The following is a 17,976-nucleotide window of genomic DNA, read 5'->3' on the forward strand; positions in this document are numbered from 1 at the left end:
AACTTGTGATTTGTTACAGATGTTCCTGTCCTTGGAATGAATCCTATGAACAATGCTACCAAAGGCTGTAATGAGTCTGTGGATGATTCGACGGGACCATGCAGCTGTCAAGACTGTTCAATTGTTTGTGGTCCAAAACCTCAACCCCCTCCATTGCCTGCTCCTTGGCTTTTATTTGGTTTGGATGCTGTGTATGTCATCATGTGGATCTCCTACATGGGATTTCTACTGCTGTTTTTTGCATTAGTTTTTGGAGTCTGGTGTTACAGGTAAAGCATTCAAAATGCTCAGCTCTGAAAGTCACTTGCCTTTTCCCTGAAAACTTCATTTGCCCAGGACAGAATGCTTATGTCTCCTTCACCCAGCCAAAAGTCATGTTCTGTGGTAGACGCTTATACTTACAGGGAGTATTCTAACACCTAAAGCCATGTGGTAGAAAGTGAGTGCAAGTTGGTTTTGTTCATGCACAACTATCGTAGCATCTCTAGCTACAGGATAAAATACACAAATCTGCAACTTTCATAAGCAGCAGCTTGAGAGTATGCAAAAGTCTGGGGAAATGCATGTATCTGCTTCGTCTGACATTAAGCTTTGAGGTAAAGTCTCAGTTCATCTGTCTGTTTTGGGTGGTATGATAGCATTGTCTAGGTTGGAAAAGACCTCTAAGATCATTGAGTCCAACCGTTTACCTAGCACTGCCAAGTCCACCACTAAACCATGTCCTTAAGTGCCGTGTTTACATGTCTTTTAAATATGCATAAAGATACCAGAGCACTGCCTTCCAGGAGCTGTGAACTGCCTTTGTACTCAAATGTCAAGTTTCTCTGGAAGCTGTGGGGTTTTGCAATGCTTAAGACTGAGTTAGTACACTATGAACTAATCTTGGAGAATCTATATGACTAAGTAAAAATGCAGTTCCTGTTCTCTTCCTCAAATCACTTGTTCCTTAAGTTGTAATTGGAATGAGCTAGGAAATTCCAGTGGTGGAGAGGCCTGTTTGCCACGTGCAGTGTTTTGTTAAATCCTCCATTACATGTGGTTACATGTGCAATAAAGTGTTTAACACACCATACTTTGTCAGGAGAGGTGGCAGAAGGAGAAAGAATCATTAAAAATTTGACTTAAAGATAGTAACATTGTAGGAACTCAATTCAGGATCAGTGGGAAAGAGCAGTATGTAGTATTGGCAGCCACATGCAACTGTAACTTAGTTTGCAATAGGGCAGTGACTATTTTGTTACAAGGATTAGTCTGCGGGAAAACTAAGTCATGAACACTTTTCCTTAGTCTCCTGTTTTGAAGAAAACCAAAGAAAAGCTGAGCTTCCAGTAATTAGTGTTTTGTAAAGTACAAGGCAGCAGGCCAGCTTCTCTATGCTGTGTGATACTTCCTAGTAAAGAGCACAAGTAACTGTAGCTGTAAATGCTTTGGTGTGGGTGTGCTGGTGGTCCAGAACAGTGGGGACCTGTTAATATTTCTTAATAGCTTTTTCCAGAGGCTTCTACTATCTAATATCGTCAAGTGTGGTGGTACTTTTTGTGCAACTCTACTATTGTTGAATTATGACTAGCAATCTGAAACTGCTACATAATAAGAATTAAATTTGTGTGGAAAAGGCTAGTGGGTACAACGAACTTACAACATACTCAGCCACCTTATCTTGGGCAACAAGCATAGTAAACTACAAGAAATGGTAAGGGTGAGAAGTCTGGTTCATTACTCAAAACATCCTGCCATAATTGGAGGTCTGTTTATATCACCATGGGGAGACTATTGAACTTATCTCCTATTCTATCAGGAGTGAGTATAAGCAGTACGGTCTGTCCTAAACGTTTTGCGCTATAACTTGCATGTCTTCAGGACAGAAAGTACCATACTTTCCTTTTCCTTCACTTACCCATTTCTTCAGGCTAGGTAGGTGTTACTTAAGCGGTTTCACTAACGAAGTGAAGTATTTCCTCTTGCAAATGTTGGTACTCTTAAGTTATCATCAATTTAAAGAGATTCTCTGTGCTGTCCATGCTACTGCTCTTCTAAATATGCATAGAGAACACATGTTTGATCCAAGCTGAAAAAGCTTATTAAGGCAGCCAGCGTGACTGCAAGCTGTTCCAAAGGATCATAAAACTGGATATTGCTGTTCTTGAGTGGATGGGTGTAGGGGGAATGTGGTGCCTCTAGATTCTGGGAGATTCAAATATCCTAACTAACATCCTATACTAACATTGGGCTCTATTCTTACTGTACAAACCCCAGAAGATACCTTTTTGAGGGAGCAGGGTAACATAGCTTTTTATCTTGCAGGAGGCGGCACTTTGTCTCGGAGTACACACCAATTGACAGCAATATAGCGTTTTCTGTGAATTCCCATCGTGACAATGGTACGTCTTGGATAAAAGCAATAAATTTATTAGAAACTCAGCTTAAGTACACCCCCTTCCTGTAGATGGGCTCTGGAATTTTAGCTTTGTTGAGCCAGATAATCCATTTTTAGAGGGCTTTATTTCAGTCTGTTGGCCAGTCTCTCTCTCAACCCTATTTTGCTGGATGCTGAAATCCCTGGTTGCACAGTTTATGAATCTAGCTATGCTAATAAGTTATGGAGTGCTTCATAGCTGGGGGTGAAGGTTGCAACATGATGCGAAGATCAATTTGATCATGTTCTGACCCATCCATGTATCCATTCAAAGCATGCCATGAAAGAACTGTAGTTTAATTTGTGTGGCAGCTCAGGTAGCTCATTGTAATGCATACATATCTTTTAGCTGCTTCCTGTCTTTATTTGCTGTGCCTACTGCTGTTAAAGACAGTTTTGCATTAGAAAGGGCAGTGTTGGGGACGAGCTGGTTTCTGCCTCCTTGATGTCAGTTGAGGATTGGTCCCTGGGTTTGACTGTCAGTGTAGATATAGCTTCTGGTACTTACTACAAACAGAACTAGAATAAAATTTCATCTTTCCTAGCGGGCTTCCCAAAAATGCTGCTTAACTGACTTCTCAATCATTTCCTGTTTCCTTCTTGCTGTTACAGGAAAGATTACCTGTGGTGAGAGGCTTGGTGAAAGGTTTGAGAATGGCCTAAGGATGACATTCACATCATGGGGGGCTTTCTGTGTCAGAAATCCACGTCCTGTTATCCTTTTCTCTGTGGTCTTCATTGCAATGTGCTGCTCAGGCTTTGTATATATTAAAGCAACTACAAACCCTGTAGATCTCTGGTCAGCCCCAAGCAGCCAAGCTCGCAAGGAGAAGGAGTACTTTGACACACATTTTGGGCCTTTCTTTCGTACTGAACAACTTATTATTCAAGCACCAGAGAGCCCTCCAGACACCTATTCGCCTTACCCATCGGGAGCAGATGTACCTTTTGGGCCTCCACTTACCAAACAGATTCTCCATCAGGTAATTGGGACTTCCCAAGAGCAAAGATCTGAACATGTGTAACAGGTATAACGATATGGAGTTGGTTTCCATCTCTAATGGCATATATTCATCAAAACAGTCACTAGATATTTATATTAAAAATCCTAGTCTTACTATAGAAGCTTTTTGCTGGAAACCGTGTCTTTTGACCTCTTCCATTAGCTTGTAAGTCTGCCTTTAAGTCCCAGTAAGCATTCTTGGTGTGAACACAGAAATAATGAGATTGTCATGTGCTTCCATTGATGTGTGCTTCTGTCTTTGGAAACTTAGAGAAATATAGTATGCACATAAGTCCTGTCTTGTAAGGGAAATGCTTTCTTATGCTGCTCTTTAACTATGGGGTTTTTTTTTTCAAGGTGCTGGATTTGCAGGATGCTATTGTCAACATAACTGCTTCTTTTGACAATGAGACTGTAATGCTGAAAGACATTTGCCTGGCTCCTCTTGCTCCCTACAACAACAACTGCACTATAATGAGTGTACTCAACTACTTTCAGAACAGTCATTCTGTTCTAGATCACGCTGATGGGGATGGGTTCTTTGTCTATGCTGACTACCACACTCACTTCTTATACTGTGTTCGGTAAGCAGTACAATTGCACGTTTTTTCGAACTGTAGGCCAACTAGATCTTTGTCTTGCTGGCAGATGAAACTGGCTAGTTCTCACTGCCCCCTTGAACATTTTCTTACTCCTTTTTAAACTCACAATACTATGTGGAACTGCAGACTAGTATAGGTCACTTGTGTTTCTGTCTTAGTACTTCATCAGGAGTTACGCTTGAATTGGGTTTCCAGTTACGGTTGGTTTAGTGCAGACAGTGGCTCTGGTTTACCTTAAACATGTTTCAAACACTTCTCAGAAGTAGTTCTGTTAACCGAAGGCAGTTTCTAATCTTTCAATTCATTTTATAGTTCAGTTGGGTAGAAGCTACCCCTTGTCTTAGAAGTTATAATGAGGACACCTTTAAAACTGTGTTAAAATTCAAAGCAAGCATAGCACAAGGCCAATATATCACTGGTGATCTTGTCTCGTTTCTCTCTTGATAGTCAGTTATAACATAGCAGCTTTTTACTGCTTTGTCCCATGGTACTGTGCCTCAGTTGTCAAGCAGAAGCTAACAGTTATTGCCGGTGGTCTCTTTAGGACTCCAGCATCACTGAATGACACAAGCTTGCTTCATGATCCCTGCTTAGGAACATTTGGTGGACCTGTATTTCCATGGCTGGTGTTGGGAGGATATGATGGTAGGTGGCAAAACAGTGCTGCAGTTTAAATCTTGAGAGTACACACTGGTGTACTGGTTTTTGGTACTAAAGGTCCATTCTCATTTAACACAGATGTTTAAATGTACTCCATAGAAACTGGAGTTTTGTTAAACTTTCAGTAAATAAGGTTATTTTAAATAACTTTTTCAGTAGATCACTGCTGAGATTTGAGGCAGACTATTCTGGAAGTGCAAAATGCAAGCAGTTTATTACTGGAACATACTTATACTGTTGACAAGTATTCAAATGTTCAGTCTGCTTTGGGCCTGCTAGAGGATCTCTAGTTTCTGGAGACTAGATAAAAATATGAAGTATTTCAGGTTGACATGCTGGGATATGCATGTATTTTGCTTTTGAGGTAGAATGAAGTTCTGTCACTGATCTGACAAAGCAGTTGAAAACAGGTTGTGTTCACAAAGAAAATTTCCATAAATATTCTGAAGCCAGAGTTTTGTTCAAGCAATTTATTCAGCTAAACATAACTTGATAGATACATCAAACACACATGTACTAAAATAGCCTTGAGGGCAAGCACTTCTTCATTAAACTGTAGGGGTTTTGTACTTGCTTTGAGTAAAATCTAAGTATGCAAGAGGCACAGTGTTTAGGAAAACCACATCCTGCTTCTTATTAGATGGCAGGTCATAAGTGCTGGTTATATAGTAGCCCCTTGTCTAACCATGCAATAATTTGATGTTGGGGTGCCATGAACGTGATAAGCACTTTAGATTGTATTCATGAGTAATTATTCATTATTTATGGGCTTCTGTTCTTATTTCAGTAGTGTGTTTTAAGAACTCGGTGTTGTTAAACAGATTACATTTAATGGGGTTGTAGGGATGGGATTGCTTTGGACAATGCTCATGTTAAGCTTAATTGTACCTGCCTATACTAGAATGTAAGCTCCATTTCATAATGCCCGACAACTGTTTTTCCTCTATAGATGATAACTATAATAATGCAACAGCTCTTGTTATTACTTTTCCTGTCAACAACTACTACAATGACTCAAGAAAGCTAATGAAAGTTTTGGCATGGGAAAAAGAGTAAGTAGGTTTCCTGTATTCTGAAATGCATACAGTGCTTAGAGCAGCTTCAAATGTAGATACATGAAAAACACCTGTACTGTACTGAGAGTTTCTCAGCATAATTACAAAGATGTTTTGAGAAGCAGCAAAACTGGTTAAGGACAGACTACACTGGTTGTAAAACTTTCGATTTATCTGGCATACGTCAGTTGCTTTGGGGAGATAAGTTCTAGTCTTGTTAGTGGCCATCTGGTCCAGTAGTACTTGCTGAGAAGTAACTTCATAAAGAATTTGGTGTATTTTACTTTTGCTAGAGTTACACAGGTAGACTCTTCAATCTACTGGACAATTAACCACCAGTGGAAAGGTCCAGCATTATCCTGCAATTCTTAAAGTTTAATTTTTAAAAAGGTATTCTGGATGAGGATCTACAGCTTTCATCCCCTTCACCACCAAGAAGAGCTGATGTTGGCTTACACAGGCCAGTTGGTCTGGCTAACAGTTCAGATGAAAACTACTGGACTAAAAGTCGGAGACTAAATACAAGTATAACTGGCATCTACTTGTGTCACAAGCAATTCCCTTCAGTTAGGGGCACTGAAACAAGGACTAATAAATTGCTCAAGTACTGTAAGCAAGCTGCATTCATATTTCATGTGTGTACTTCTACGTCTAGCTTTGAGGAAAATTGTGCTTAGTCTTTGACATAGCTTATGCAAGATACCTGATTTTCCTCAAACTCTGGAGAGAACATGGAAAGTATTTCAGCATAGTATATTTCTAGTGCCTGACGTACAGTTCTAGGGATGTGTAGCCAGCACCTATCTCCTAAAAATGAGGAAGGCCCCTCAAAATGCTGTCTGGCCACAGTACCACACAGATGATTTAGATTTGTGTTCAACGGACTTCCAAGTATTTCTAATAGAAGATGCTTTATCCTCTAAAGTGAGCGTGACACTTTTTTTTTTTTTTCTTTTCTAGGTTCATTAACTTTGTGAAGAACTATGATAATCCAAACTTAACTATATCATTTTCTGCTGAACGGAGTATTGAAGATGAAATCAGTCGTGAAAGCACGAGTGATATTGTCACTGTGTTGATAAGCTATACTGTAATGTTTGTGTACATCTCCATAGCTTTGGGACATATCCAGAGCTGTAGAAGACTGCTGGTATGTGTAAAGTTCTTATTGCTATAAACACTGAAGCTACGGCTTGCTGAGTAGTTTTTCTCAGCTTTAAGTGACTTAAATATTTTTGCAGAATGGTCATATTCAGCCTTGCCTGAAAGGATTGAGTGCTCCTTGGACAGGAGCTAGGGGGACCATTGCCCTTCTTGTCACACTTGACAATTCATGTGTGCTTCATAGCCTCAGCTTAGTCTATTTTCACTTGAAGTGCGCAGTTAACTTAAGCTTTAAGGCTTGTAGCTTCACAGTTTTTTTTATACATATGAATCTTCAAAAGAACCAGAAAAGTAAACTTTCTACTAAATACACTAAATGTAAGAATGTGATTGTTTTTCTGCTGTAATCTGTCCCATGTGGTGATGATGCTGGTTTGGTTGACAGTCATTACAATTTTTTAGGTGGATTCAAAGATCTCCCTGGGCATTGCAGGCATCCTGATTGTATTGAGCTCAGTGGCATGTTCTATAGGCATTTTCAGCTACTTTGGAATCCCACTGACACTGATTGTGATAGAAGTAATTCCCTTCTTGGTACTGGCTATTGGGGTGGACAACATTTTCATTATAGTCCAGACACTTCAGGTATGTATTCTTTCATATAGGCTTTTCTAAATGTGCCTGTCATCTTTGAAGGCTGTTAACCTGGAGCAGACAATCTTCTACATTCCATTGCTCAGACCAGTCTGAGCAGTTCTGAACTCTCACAGGATATCTAGTGGTCTTGAAGAGAGACAAGATCGTATGTACATTCCACCCACATACCAGCCCCCCCCCAAAATGGAAGGCCTCTGCTTTTTCTTACTGCTGGTTGATATCAAGCTCCTTTGACATACTTCCTGATGCACATACTAATGATGTACAAATGAATAACACTTTGAATATTTTTAATGCACTTCTTTGATAGTTGTAGAACTTGACTACTATTTTGATCACTTGTAATTTTAGTGTATTGTGAACAGTAATCATAGACTAAACTGCATGCTTCAGACCAGGGACTTCTGATGCTAAGTTTTAGAGAGTTACCGGCTTTCTAATTTGATATGCTCGATAACCTGCTGAAACTGGCATTGCCTCTGGCAAGTGTGTGGTTTGGGCTGAAGCACTGAGCTTACTACTGTGTTTTAAGTTAAGGATGAAGCAAGGCAACAGGAGATGTCCGTGCTGCTTTTGTGTTAGGGAATCCGCTTTTTTAGCGACCTCAGGTTAATCCAGTGAAAATGATAAAAGATAGCTTTAGATGTTTGGGAGTTGTTGGGTTTTTTTTTAAAGCCATATGAAATCACTTTCTAAATTGCATGATTCCTAATTATAATAAATGATTGCCTTAAAACAGAGAGATGAGCGCCGTCAGGGTGAAACTCTGGATAAACAGATTGGCAGAGTCTTGGGAGATGTGGCACCCAGTATGTTTCTCTCATCTCTTTCGGAGACTGTAGCATTCTTTCTTGGTAAGACTTCTTTAATATTTGAAGATAAGGGCCTTATCGTGCCAGCAGGTTGCAAGAATAAATGCAAAATTAAGACGCAAAAACAAAGCAAGAATTTGTAGAGGAAGTTTAGCTTAGTTGTTCACTGCTGTAATCAAGTTTCACTTGACCTCTGCTGAGGATAGGCATTTGTAGTACTTTGAGATACTGGAACAGTCAAAAAGATCTAATTCTGACTCTGTCAAGCTCTTCAGTTTGAAATGCGGGAGGTCTTTACTGATTTGTAGTGACTGACAAGTCTAAATGTGACCTCGGTAATATATCAGATGTCAGGGTGTACTAACTCCTATATTGCATTCAGTGATCTTGCCACTGCTTGGAAAAATGCCCCATGACAGAGTATGTTTGAGGTTCACTCTTACAGTATGTCTTAGACATATCTGTTGTTATCCTTGAAGTATAAATTTGCCTTCTTTCATACTGAACTTACTTACCTGGAGTGGAATTTTCCATTGGTTCAACTTGCTTTGAGTAGCTTAATACTGGAGCAAGATCTTGCTTGACAGCAGTCCTTAACTACCCTCTTATGCAGTCTGCACAAGACTAGTAACTTTGGAATTGAGGTGTCTTAAAGCTAGTCACTTCTTTGCACAGCCTTAATGCTGTCAAACAGGTCAAAGACAGCAGTCATAGCCAGGCTTGTATCGGCTGTTTTCTTTACTCTGAAGAGAAAGGCTCTTTGTCCTGCTCTAAGGGTAGCACTTAAATTGAAGATCTGTCTAGAAAATGCTCATGCATTTCCAAGAGACGAGAGCTTGCTTAACAAACTGGGTCACTTCCTTCAGGGACACTGTCTACGATGCCAGCGGTTCGCACGTTCTCCCTTTTTGCTGGAATGGCTGTGCTCATAGACTTTATTCTTCAAGTCACTTGCTTTGTAAGTCTCCTGGGCTTGGATATTAAGCGTCAAGAGGTAAGTATAAATGCACCTGTAACTGCAGTGTAATAGGGAGGGTATCTTCTGCAGAACTGTACTAAATCTGGCATTTAATCCATTTTCAGAGGAATAGACTGGATATTCTGTGTTGCATCAAAAGCAATGAGGAAATGAGTGGAGTCCAGCGTTCTGAGAGCATCCTATTTCTGTTCTTCAAAAATCTGTATTCTCCATATCTGCTTAAAGATTGGATGAGACCAATAGTAGTATGTATACTCTGTTTAATGTAAGCAGTCATCATTTCCTTCAACACAAGGAAACAAATGAAGCTTCTAGTATTTTTGCTTTCAACGCTAGTTATTGGAGTAAGCTTTTGTAACTGCAAGAGTATTTCTAGTAAATGGATTTGGATTGTCCAAACCCCAGATTTAAGAGTTGCATTACTGACAATCAAATCAACTTAGGTGTATGTCAAAAAGTCAGCGCTTGTTGGCTCCTACACTGCATTAATCTAGAGTAGTGTTGCTGAATCTGTGATTCAGTTTAAGGTTACTGTGCTTATTTACAGAAGATGTTTGACATCTCTTTTCACTGCTGCCATCTAAGTATAAATTTTCCCTTATGGCTTCAAAAGGAGCTCTGAGTAGCTAGGTTTTACTGCTGCTGTTGTACTAAACCTGGGTAGCATACTTAATAGGAACCGTAGAAAGAGGCTCTAGTTTAACTTAGTAAATGACTTCTATTGCTTGCTGTTTCTGTACAGTTCTCGCTTCCATGAATTTGTTTTTTTTGCAGATAGCGGTGTTCGTGGGTGTTCTGTCATTCAGTGCAGCAGTTATGCACAATGTAGAGATTGGACTGGATCAGTCTCTCTCAATGCCAGATGTAAGTCTTAAGATCATGTCGCCGATCGGCAATTTGTGGCTGAAGTGTAATCTTTATTTTCTTGTGCTACCTCAACATTATGTAATAGTAACTCAAAATTTTCCTTTTAAGGACTCCTATGTAATGGATTACTTCAGCCAGCTCGGCAAATACCTGCATGCAGGTCCTCCCGTCTACTTCGTCCTAGAAGAAGGGCACAACTACACCTCTTTGGAAGGGCAGAACATGGTGTGTGGTGGAATGGGATGTAATAATGATTCACTTGTCCAGCAAGTCTTCAATGCTGCAGAAATTGGTAGCTAGTAAGTCTTCCATGCTTTTCTCTGCATAGTCACATGGGAGAGATGTATCTGACCAATGTGTCCTTTCAATTTAGTTCAGGCTCAGCTGCTGATTGTGCAACTGACACTCTGTTGTACTTGTTTTATACTGTGGTTTGGAGTGGGGGGAAGGGAAGAAGCTGTGGCAATCTCCTAGAATGAAAATAAAACCTGTCTGGACTGGTGGGATATATTGATGTACTTGGGTTTGGAAAAGGGGCTTGATTCTTCAAGGAATCTGGGAAAGGCAGGAAGAAAAACTCGTGAGAACCTCTCAGTATGGTTAAGCACTCCTGGAAAGTGACTTGCATGTTCAGCTTCTAAACTTGGTGAGTAAACTGGCCTAGCAAGACTAAGCAGGACTTGTATCTGGAGTTCAGTAGAAAACAGCTGAAGAAAGTCTCTTCCTGATTTCCTCCACTGTAGTTCAGTGGTTTTACTTCAGCTTAACTGAAGGAGGACCCTTGCTTGAAAACTGGGGCAACAATATCTGCAATAGAATCAGGTGTAGAGTGGACAGGGGAGTGGAAAGTTGAGCTTGACAGTGGAACTTGAATGCAGGGAAGAAGCTCCTGCTGTTAGCTAGTCGCTGTGTTAGAAGCAAGACTGTCTCTTGGATGGGATACTGGAGCAGGGCACTACATGGAGAGCTAAGTAGCTTGGACCAGAATGAGCTGACATGGTGTAAGTCAGCAATGGAAGCATGAAGGGATGTGTTCTGGAATGAAACATAAAATTACTGACGATGGTTATGTTATATTATCTTACTAGCACAAGGATAGGCTATGCCCCATCATCCTGGATTGATGACTACTTTGACTGGGTGAAGCCACAGTCATCCTGTTGCCGAGTCTACAATACCACTGGACAGTTTTGCAATGCTTCAGGTATTAGCATCCATCTTGTTGCTAGCAGATTAGCTTGGTTTCTAAGTTTCACAGCCAGAACATTTTATTGTGGTGTGAGTCAGGTGAATAGCTTTTCTTACTGTGAGCAGGCACCTCTTGAGTTGCCCTCTAACTTGTTTTAACTGCTGTTTGTGTAAACTTAAATATTCTACTGGAATGCTGCAGGTTGAAGACGGCCTACCTAGACAGCCAATGTGATGACTAGTCAAAAATAACCTGTTATGAAAATTTTGATCCTTCTACTGGCTTTACTAGTGCACACAAACTTAGTACTCTGATTTGGTTGAGATGCTTCAGTTTGGTATGATTCTTACTAGCTTTGTTGTAGATAGTGCACAAGTAACTGAGTTCTCTGGTAGCCCTTACCTTATTAGTAATAAATAAAAAAGGCTACAAATTTTGTACAGAATTTCGGGGCTAATCAGTTACTTCATCAGTGAAAATGCTTTCTGTGGAATGGTACCCTGTAGTATTGCAAGTCAGAAGTTACTAGTGTCACGACAAAGAATTCTTGATCCTGTAGTTGACCTTCTTGTATTCGTCTTCAGTCACCGATCCATCCTGCACTCGTTGTCGACCACTGACTCGAGAAGGCAAGCAGAGACCACAGGGCAAAGACTTCATGACATTTTTGCCAATGTTCCTATCGGACAACCCTAATCCTAAATGTGGCAAAGGGTAAGAGCCACAGTCTATACATCTTAGAACAGTGTGCCAAAGATACTTGCTTGGAAAGTGTGACTTTTCTATGTCTGTAAGGTCAGATATCTCATGGCCTTCTAAAAGGCATACAAACACTGATATCTTGCCTGTTCTGTAGTATTTTCTGAAACAAAACTGGGAAAACAAATGCATCATCAACTACATGGAACAGTAGCTTCCCCCTGTACTAAGAGAAGTAACTTCTGTAGTCAGTCTGTTCTAGTATATCCTGTGCAGTTTTGAAATATATTGTGTTCTGAAGTTCTTATCAGCTTTGAAAACTGATAAAAACAAGATTATAAGTTATAAAAGCTAATAAGCTAATAAATTTGAATGGTGCTTACTGACATTGACATCTAAAATATTACTATGTTTATATAGAGGACATGCTGCATATAACTCTGCTGTCAACTTGATAAACAACAAATCTGATGTTGGAGCTACTTATTTTATGACTTACCATACTGTACTGAAAACATCATCTGATTTTATTGATGCTATGAAGAAAGCTCGAGTTATAGCAGATAACATTACTGAAACCATGGGCATCAAAGAGAAGAACTACCGGGTGTTCCCTTACAGGTATGCTTAGATCCTTCTTGTCTTGGTGACAAATATTTAGCTGGAGGAACTGAGAAAAGGTACTGGTTAATAACATCTTAGAGACTTGAGTCTTGAGTTGTGTCTAACAGGAGGTAACGTTGAGACTCTGGAATGGCTAGTAAAATGACAAAAATGCAACTTGCATCCACAGCATGAACTTCTCTTTACTGTGGTTGATAACTAACTTAAATCAAGAAACCTGTCTTTCACCACAAAGGTGGAGGCTTTTTGGCTGGATGGCTGAGCGCAGAGTGGTGGTGAATGGAGTTAAATCCAGCTGGCGGCCGGTCGGAAGTGGTGTTCCCTAGGGCTCAGTGTTGGGGCCAGTCTTGTTTAACACCTTTATCAATGATCTGGATGAGGGGATTGAGCGTTCCCTCAGTAAGTTTGCAGATGACACCAAGCTGGGCAGGAGTGTTGATCTGCTTGAGGGTAGAAAGGTCCTGCAGAGGGATTTGGATCGATGGGCCGAGGCCAACTGTATGAGTTTCAACAAGGTGAAATTTTGGGTGCTGCACTTGGGTCACAACAACTCCATGCAATGCTACAGGCTTGGGGAGGAGGGGCTGGAAAGCTGCCTGGAGGAAAAGGGCCTGGGAGTGCTGGTCTGTAGCTGGCTGAACATGAGCCGGCAGTGTGCCCAGGTGGCCAGTGTGGCCAATGGCATCCTGGCTTGTGTCACGAATAGCATGGCCAGCAGGAGTAGGGAGGTGATCGTGCCCCTGTACTTGGCACTGGTGAGGATGCACCTTGAGTCCTGTGTTCAGTTTTCGGCCCCTCACTACAAGCAGGACATTGAGGGGCTGGAGCATGTCCAGAGAAGAGCAGCAAGGCTGGTGAGGGGTCTGGAGAACAAGTCTCATGAGGAACGGCTGGGGGAACTGTGGCTGTTTAGTCTGGAGAAGAGGCTGAGGGGGGACCTTACTGGTCTCTACTACAACTACCTGAAAGGAGGCTGTAGTGAGGCAGGTGTTGGGTCCCTTCTCCTGAATAACTAGTGACAGGATGAGAGGCAATGGCCTCAAGTTTTGCCAGGGGAGGTTTAGATTGGATATGAGGAAAAATTTCTTTACTGAAAGAGTGGTCAGGCACTGGAACAGGCTGCCCAGGGAGTCCCCATCCCTGGAGGTGTTCAAAAAAACATGCAGATGTGGCACTTCAGGACATGGTTTAGCAGGCATGGTGGTGTTGACTTCCTAGGTTTCATTATGTGGTTAAATAGTTCTAACTTAAGCAGATATGTTCACCTGGGTCATTGCAAGCTGTAATGTGAATGTATCAACTTTAAACTTCTTTGTACTTCAAGCAAAGGCAGCACTGATGTCAAGTACTGCTTGTCCAGTGTGTGCATGATTAACATACTAAAGACTCTGTGTAAGAGTACCACAATGAAATTGGGCTGGAATTTATATCTGTACAGCTGAAATCTCTGCTTTAAAGAATCCTATCCATCCTTTTGGACTCACTGTAAATGAATCGGTTCAGGCCCTCTGCAGTAGATCAGTCCCTCTGCAGTCGATCTGAGGAACTACCTTCTGGAAACTACTGTAGCTACTTATACTGAAGTGTGGGAATTACCCTGGCTTCCAGATGCAACCTTTATTTGAAGTGTTAGTGAAGAGTTATCATATGACAGCCAGTGTTTAGTAGGAGTCATTCCACTGATGCTAGGAAGCCAGTTCCTGCTGGTGACCTCTGTACATAGAGAATTCCTTTATCCTTGGCACAGAAGCTAATCTGATATTAGCACATAAGAAGGGAGATGGCTAAGTACAACTTCTCTTCTTTCCACAGTGTGTTTTATGTCTTCTATGAACAATACTTGACAATTGTGCATGATGCCATCTTTAACCTCTGCATCTCCTTGGGATCGATATTTTTGGTCACAACTGTGCTGCTTGGTTTTGAAGTATGGGCTGCCGTTATAGTTTCAGTAACCATTGCTATGATAATCGTCAACATGTTTGGAGTGATGTGGCTCTGGGGCATCAGCTTGAATGCAGTTTCATTAGTAAATCTTGTCATGGTAAGTTAACAAGACATTTCTCTGCTTCTGTTTCCAAGTCTTGAACAGTTCTGTGTATCTTGTGTGTGTATATATTCATGATGCAGAGTAGTATATTCTACTAAACTTCGACAGGCATTTGAACAGTAGTGGAACTATCTTAATACACCTAGATGGTGCGTAGAAAACAGGTTTATTCTGACAGCTAGTCCTAGTACTGACACAGCAATTGAACTGTAGGCTATACTGCATCTGGTGGTGGCTGCTTCTGTTCTGCAGCAACAGTTGTGTTGCTGAGGTGTAGGCTAGGTGCTGTTGCACATGAACAGAGGTTCTGCATGCCTAAAGTAAGGATACGTAAGTTAGTGTTAAGGCTTCTGCTGTATTTATATTCTACAGAGTAGATCTGTGATGTGCTAGCACCAGTATTGTTCCTGTGTAAATGGATGAAACCATTTGGGCAGAAGTGATTGCCTTGGTGAAATGCTCCAGAACTTAGTACCCAAGAGCTGAGTACTGGAGCTGTGGCTTACCTTGCTCCCTAGAGACTTGTGGCAGATCTGAGAGAGTTAGGAGAGAGTGAACTGTTGCCCCGTGTTACAACTAGGCATGTGTGCATGCAAGTCTACCTGCTAGATAAATCTAAGATCTGCCAACTGTTCAATCAGTCAAGTCTACCTGCTAGGCAAGTCTCAGATTTGCCAGCTGTTAATCAGTGTTGTAAACAGCTATTTAATCATCTGAACTATTGTGGTATCAAATCAGCGTCTATATTCATTGTTATCCTAAAGTAATGTTGTTGCAGCTAGTATCTGTAAATTGATCTTAGTGCATGCAGTGAACACTGAACACTATATTGAAGCCAGCTTTCTTCAACATCAAGAAACTTTTGTACTCAAAAATGATCTCGTGTTCTGATTCCTGTTTAATCAGATTAATTGTCCATTAGTAATGACTGGTGGTAAAACACCATACAGGACCTACAACAGCCTCTAGAAAGCAAGCAATACTGAGCTTGTAACTCGCAATATTTTAACCCTGCAAACTGATCACACCTGTGAGAACCTTTCTAGCCTGTCTAGACTTCCGAGTAGAGAACTTCATATCAGTGCTCATCTAAACAAGGTTTCCATGTCTGTTTCTTTTCACTCCAGAGTTGTGGTATTGCTGTGGAGTTCTGCAGTCATGTGACAAGAGCGTTCACTGTTAGTACCAAGGGCAGTCGAGCAGAGCGCGCCGAAGAAGCTCTGTCTCACATGGGCAGTTCAGTACGTATCTGCTGTATGGGGGGACATGAGTGGCCAAGTTAAGACGTCACAGACTATGCCAATATCCTGAAGTCATAAGGATGGCTTTGCCTTTTCTTTTTGGAATTCTTAAAATTCTTAAAGGTCAGCCTAGGCTTCTACTAGTAATAGGGGTGATCAAGACTCCAGTTCTTCGTCTGATGTTACTACTACTAATAGTAGAGAACAGAGCTGAAAGCTTTAGCTGAACTAGTCTGGATTAACCTTCAATAGTCTCATTAAAGCTTAAGTGCTTCTCTTGTCCAAATACTCAGAGGTGACTAGGAAAGGTTGTTCTGAATATGGGATGCAGCTGGAGCTTTGGGAGTGCAAGCAGGGCTCAGTATTTAGGCAGTACTGTCATGTCACGTAGTGTAAGAGAAGTGACCTGGCTGGGGTTGGAATAGACTGTGCTGGTCTGGTGATGCATGTACTGGACCCAGGTAAGCACTCACTGGAATGCGGGTTACTTCAAGTAATGTTTTTCATCTGTATCTTCCTGAAGTAAAAAATTAAACTAGGTGGCTGTACAGACTAGAGTGGATTTTTAATCATACTGAGCCTGTCCTGTGGTGTCAGTTTCTAGTGGGACCAAGAAGTGGAACTCTTCTCCTGAGTAGGTCTTGGATTTGGTTCTAAGGACAATGGGGAAGGAGGTATACTGTATATAGGAGACTCAAAGTACCAAAGAACTTTAGCAAATGTTAAACAATCAAAGCAAATGGATTGCATAAAGCCCTACTTAAACACTTTTTTTATTGACAGGTTTTCAGCGGTATCACGCTGACCAAATTTGGAGGAATTGTAGTACTGGCTTTTTCCAAATCTCAAATCTTCAAAATATTCTACTTCAGGATGTATCTAGCTATGGTTCTGCTGGGAGCAACACACGGGCTAGTATTTCTTCCAGTTCTGCTTAGTTACGTAGGTAAGACGTGACAATCTGCTCGGAAATAGCTAGCTATCTGTGGACACTTTCTCTCCATTGAGTGGGAAGGACTGCAAAGATAAAAGCAGTCCTTGATCGTGCCTCTGCCATTCCAGTAGCCGGTCTGCTGGGAAGCCCAGGTTGACTGGCGGCAGCGCAGAGGCATGCTGAACCGAGGCACCCGCAGCCTGCCCTGTGCTGTCCTCCATGGAGGCCCACGTGGCCCCACAGACAGCAGCGTGAGTAATGTCTGTAAACCTGGGGACAGGATGGTGGGTGGCAGCAACAAACCTGCGGTGCGACAGTGTTCCCGCTTTCACAGAAGCGATCTGCCTTTGTAGTAAGGGTGGTCCCAATACTGTCCTCTTGAATTTGGAAATTCATGCGTATAGCGTAGTTCTTAAAGGCAGACTTTAACTGAGCCTTGCTTATGGGGGTTAAGAGTAGCGCGGATTCACCTACTGCCCTGGCTGCTGCTAACAGCTATTAACAGCTGAGCAGAAGTGTGTGTCTCAGGTCTCATCGGTGTGCAGCTGGACCTAGACAACTAAGATCAGGCGTGCTTCTTGATGACTGACTGATCTGCTGTACTGTGAGACCTTGTAATAACTCCTGTTTTCTCTCGCTCAGGCCCATCAGTAAACAAAGCGAAAACTCATGCTGCACAAGAGAGAACCAGAGGTACAGAACGGGAGAGACTCCTCTACTTCTAGTTTTTAACAGTGTCCAGTGGACTCCATGAACTGCGGCTTAGGCCCAGCTCTTCTTAAGAACTGAAGCGCAGCAGTGTTCAATGACTATCACGCTATAACCACCACCGACTTGACTCCCGCACAGATTCAACTAGAAGATACCAGCTGCAGCTTTGGACATAGCATTAAACTCAGGAAATGATACGTGTGGCTCATGTAACAGTGTTACTAAAACTAGGTGTGTTAACAAGATTACTAAAACACTTCTGTTTTCAAGAGGTTGCATCTTTTTCTTCTAGAAAGTTAAACCAGCTGTATTGTGAGTTGAATGGCTTTTTTCTCAATGAAACTGAGATGACGTGTACGAGAATGGACTGCTA

At 41.5% G+C, this 17,976-nt stretch overlaps 1 protein-coding gene across 1 annotated transcript in view; it reads left to right on the forward strand.

Annotated features, from left to right (window-relative positions):
• Positions 1-17,872, forward strand: part of NPC1 (NPC intracellular cholesterol transporter 1) — a 28,979-nt gene extending 11,107 nt beyond the window's left edge. Inside the window, exons 6-25 of the mRNA XM_075416318.1 lie at positions 20-269; positions 2,305-2,381; positions 3,029-3,399; positions 3,777-4,003; positions 4,566-4,666; positions 5,631-5,733; positions 6,697-6,886; positions 7,303-7,485; positions 8,237-8,351; positions 9,176-9,303; positions 9,393-9,533; positions 10,063-10,152; positions 10,264-10,454; positions 11,244-11,359; positions 11,929-12,058; positions 12,464-12,664; positions 14,480-14,711; positions 15,845-15,958; positions 16,742-16,904; positions 17,535-17,872. Of these exons, the coding sequence (XP_075272433.1) occupies positions 20-269; positions 2,305-2,381; positions 3,029-3,399; positions 3,777-4,003; positions 4,566-4,666; positions 5,631-5,733; positions 6,697-6,886; positions 7,303-7,485; positions 8,237-8,351; positions 9,176-9,303; positions 9,393-9,533; positions 10,063-10,152; positions 10,264-10,454; positions 11,244-11,359; positions 11,929-12,058; positions 12,464-12,664; positions 14,480-14,711; positions 15,845-15,958; positions 16,742-16,904; positions 17,535-17,617 (3,206 nt within the window). The 3' untranslated portion in view covers positions 17,618-17,872. The remainder of the gene's footprint in view (positions 1-19; positions 270-2,304; positions 2,382-3,028; positions 3,400-3,776; positions 4,004-4,565; positions 4,667-5,630; positions 5,734-6,696; positions 6,887-7,302; positions 7,486-8,236; positions 8,352-9,175; positions 9,304-9,392; positions 9,534-10,062; positions 10,153-10,263; positions 10,455-11,243; positions 11,360-11,928; positions 12,059-12,463; positions 12,665-14,479; positions 14,712-15,844; positions 15,959-16,741; positions 16,905-17,534) is intronic.
• The last annotated feature ends 104 nt before the right edge of the window (positions 17,873-17,976 follow it).

This window comes from Opisthocomus hoazin, chromosome 3 (assembly GCF_030867145.1).
Source record: "Opisthocomus hoazin isolate bOpiHoa1 chromosome 3, bOpiHoa1.hap1, whole genome shotgun sequence".
NCBI lineage: Eukaryota > Metazoa > Chordata > Aves > Opisthocomiformes > Opisthocomidae > Opisthocomus > Opisthocomus hoazin.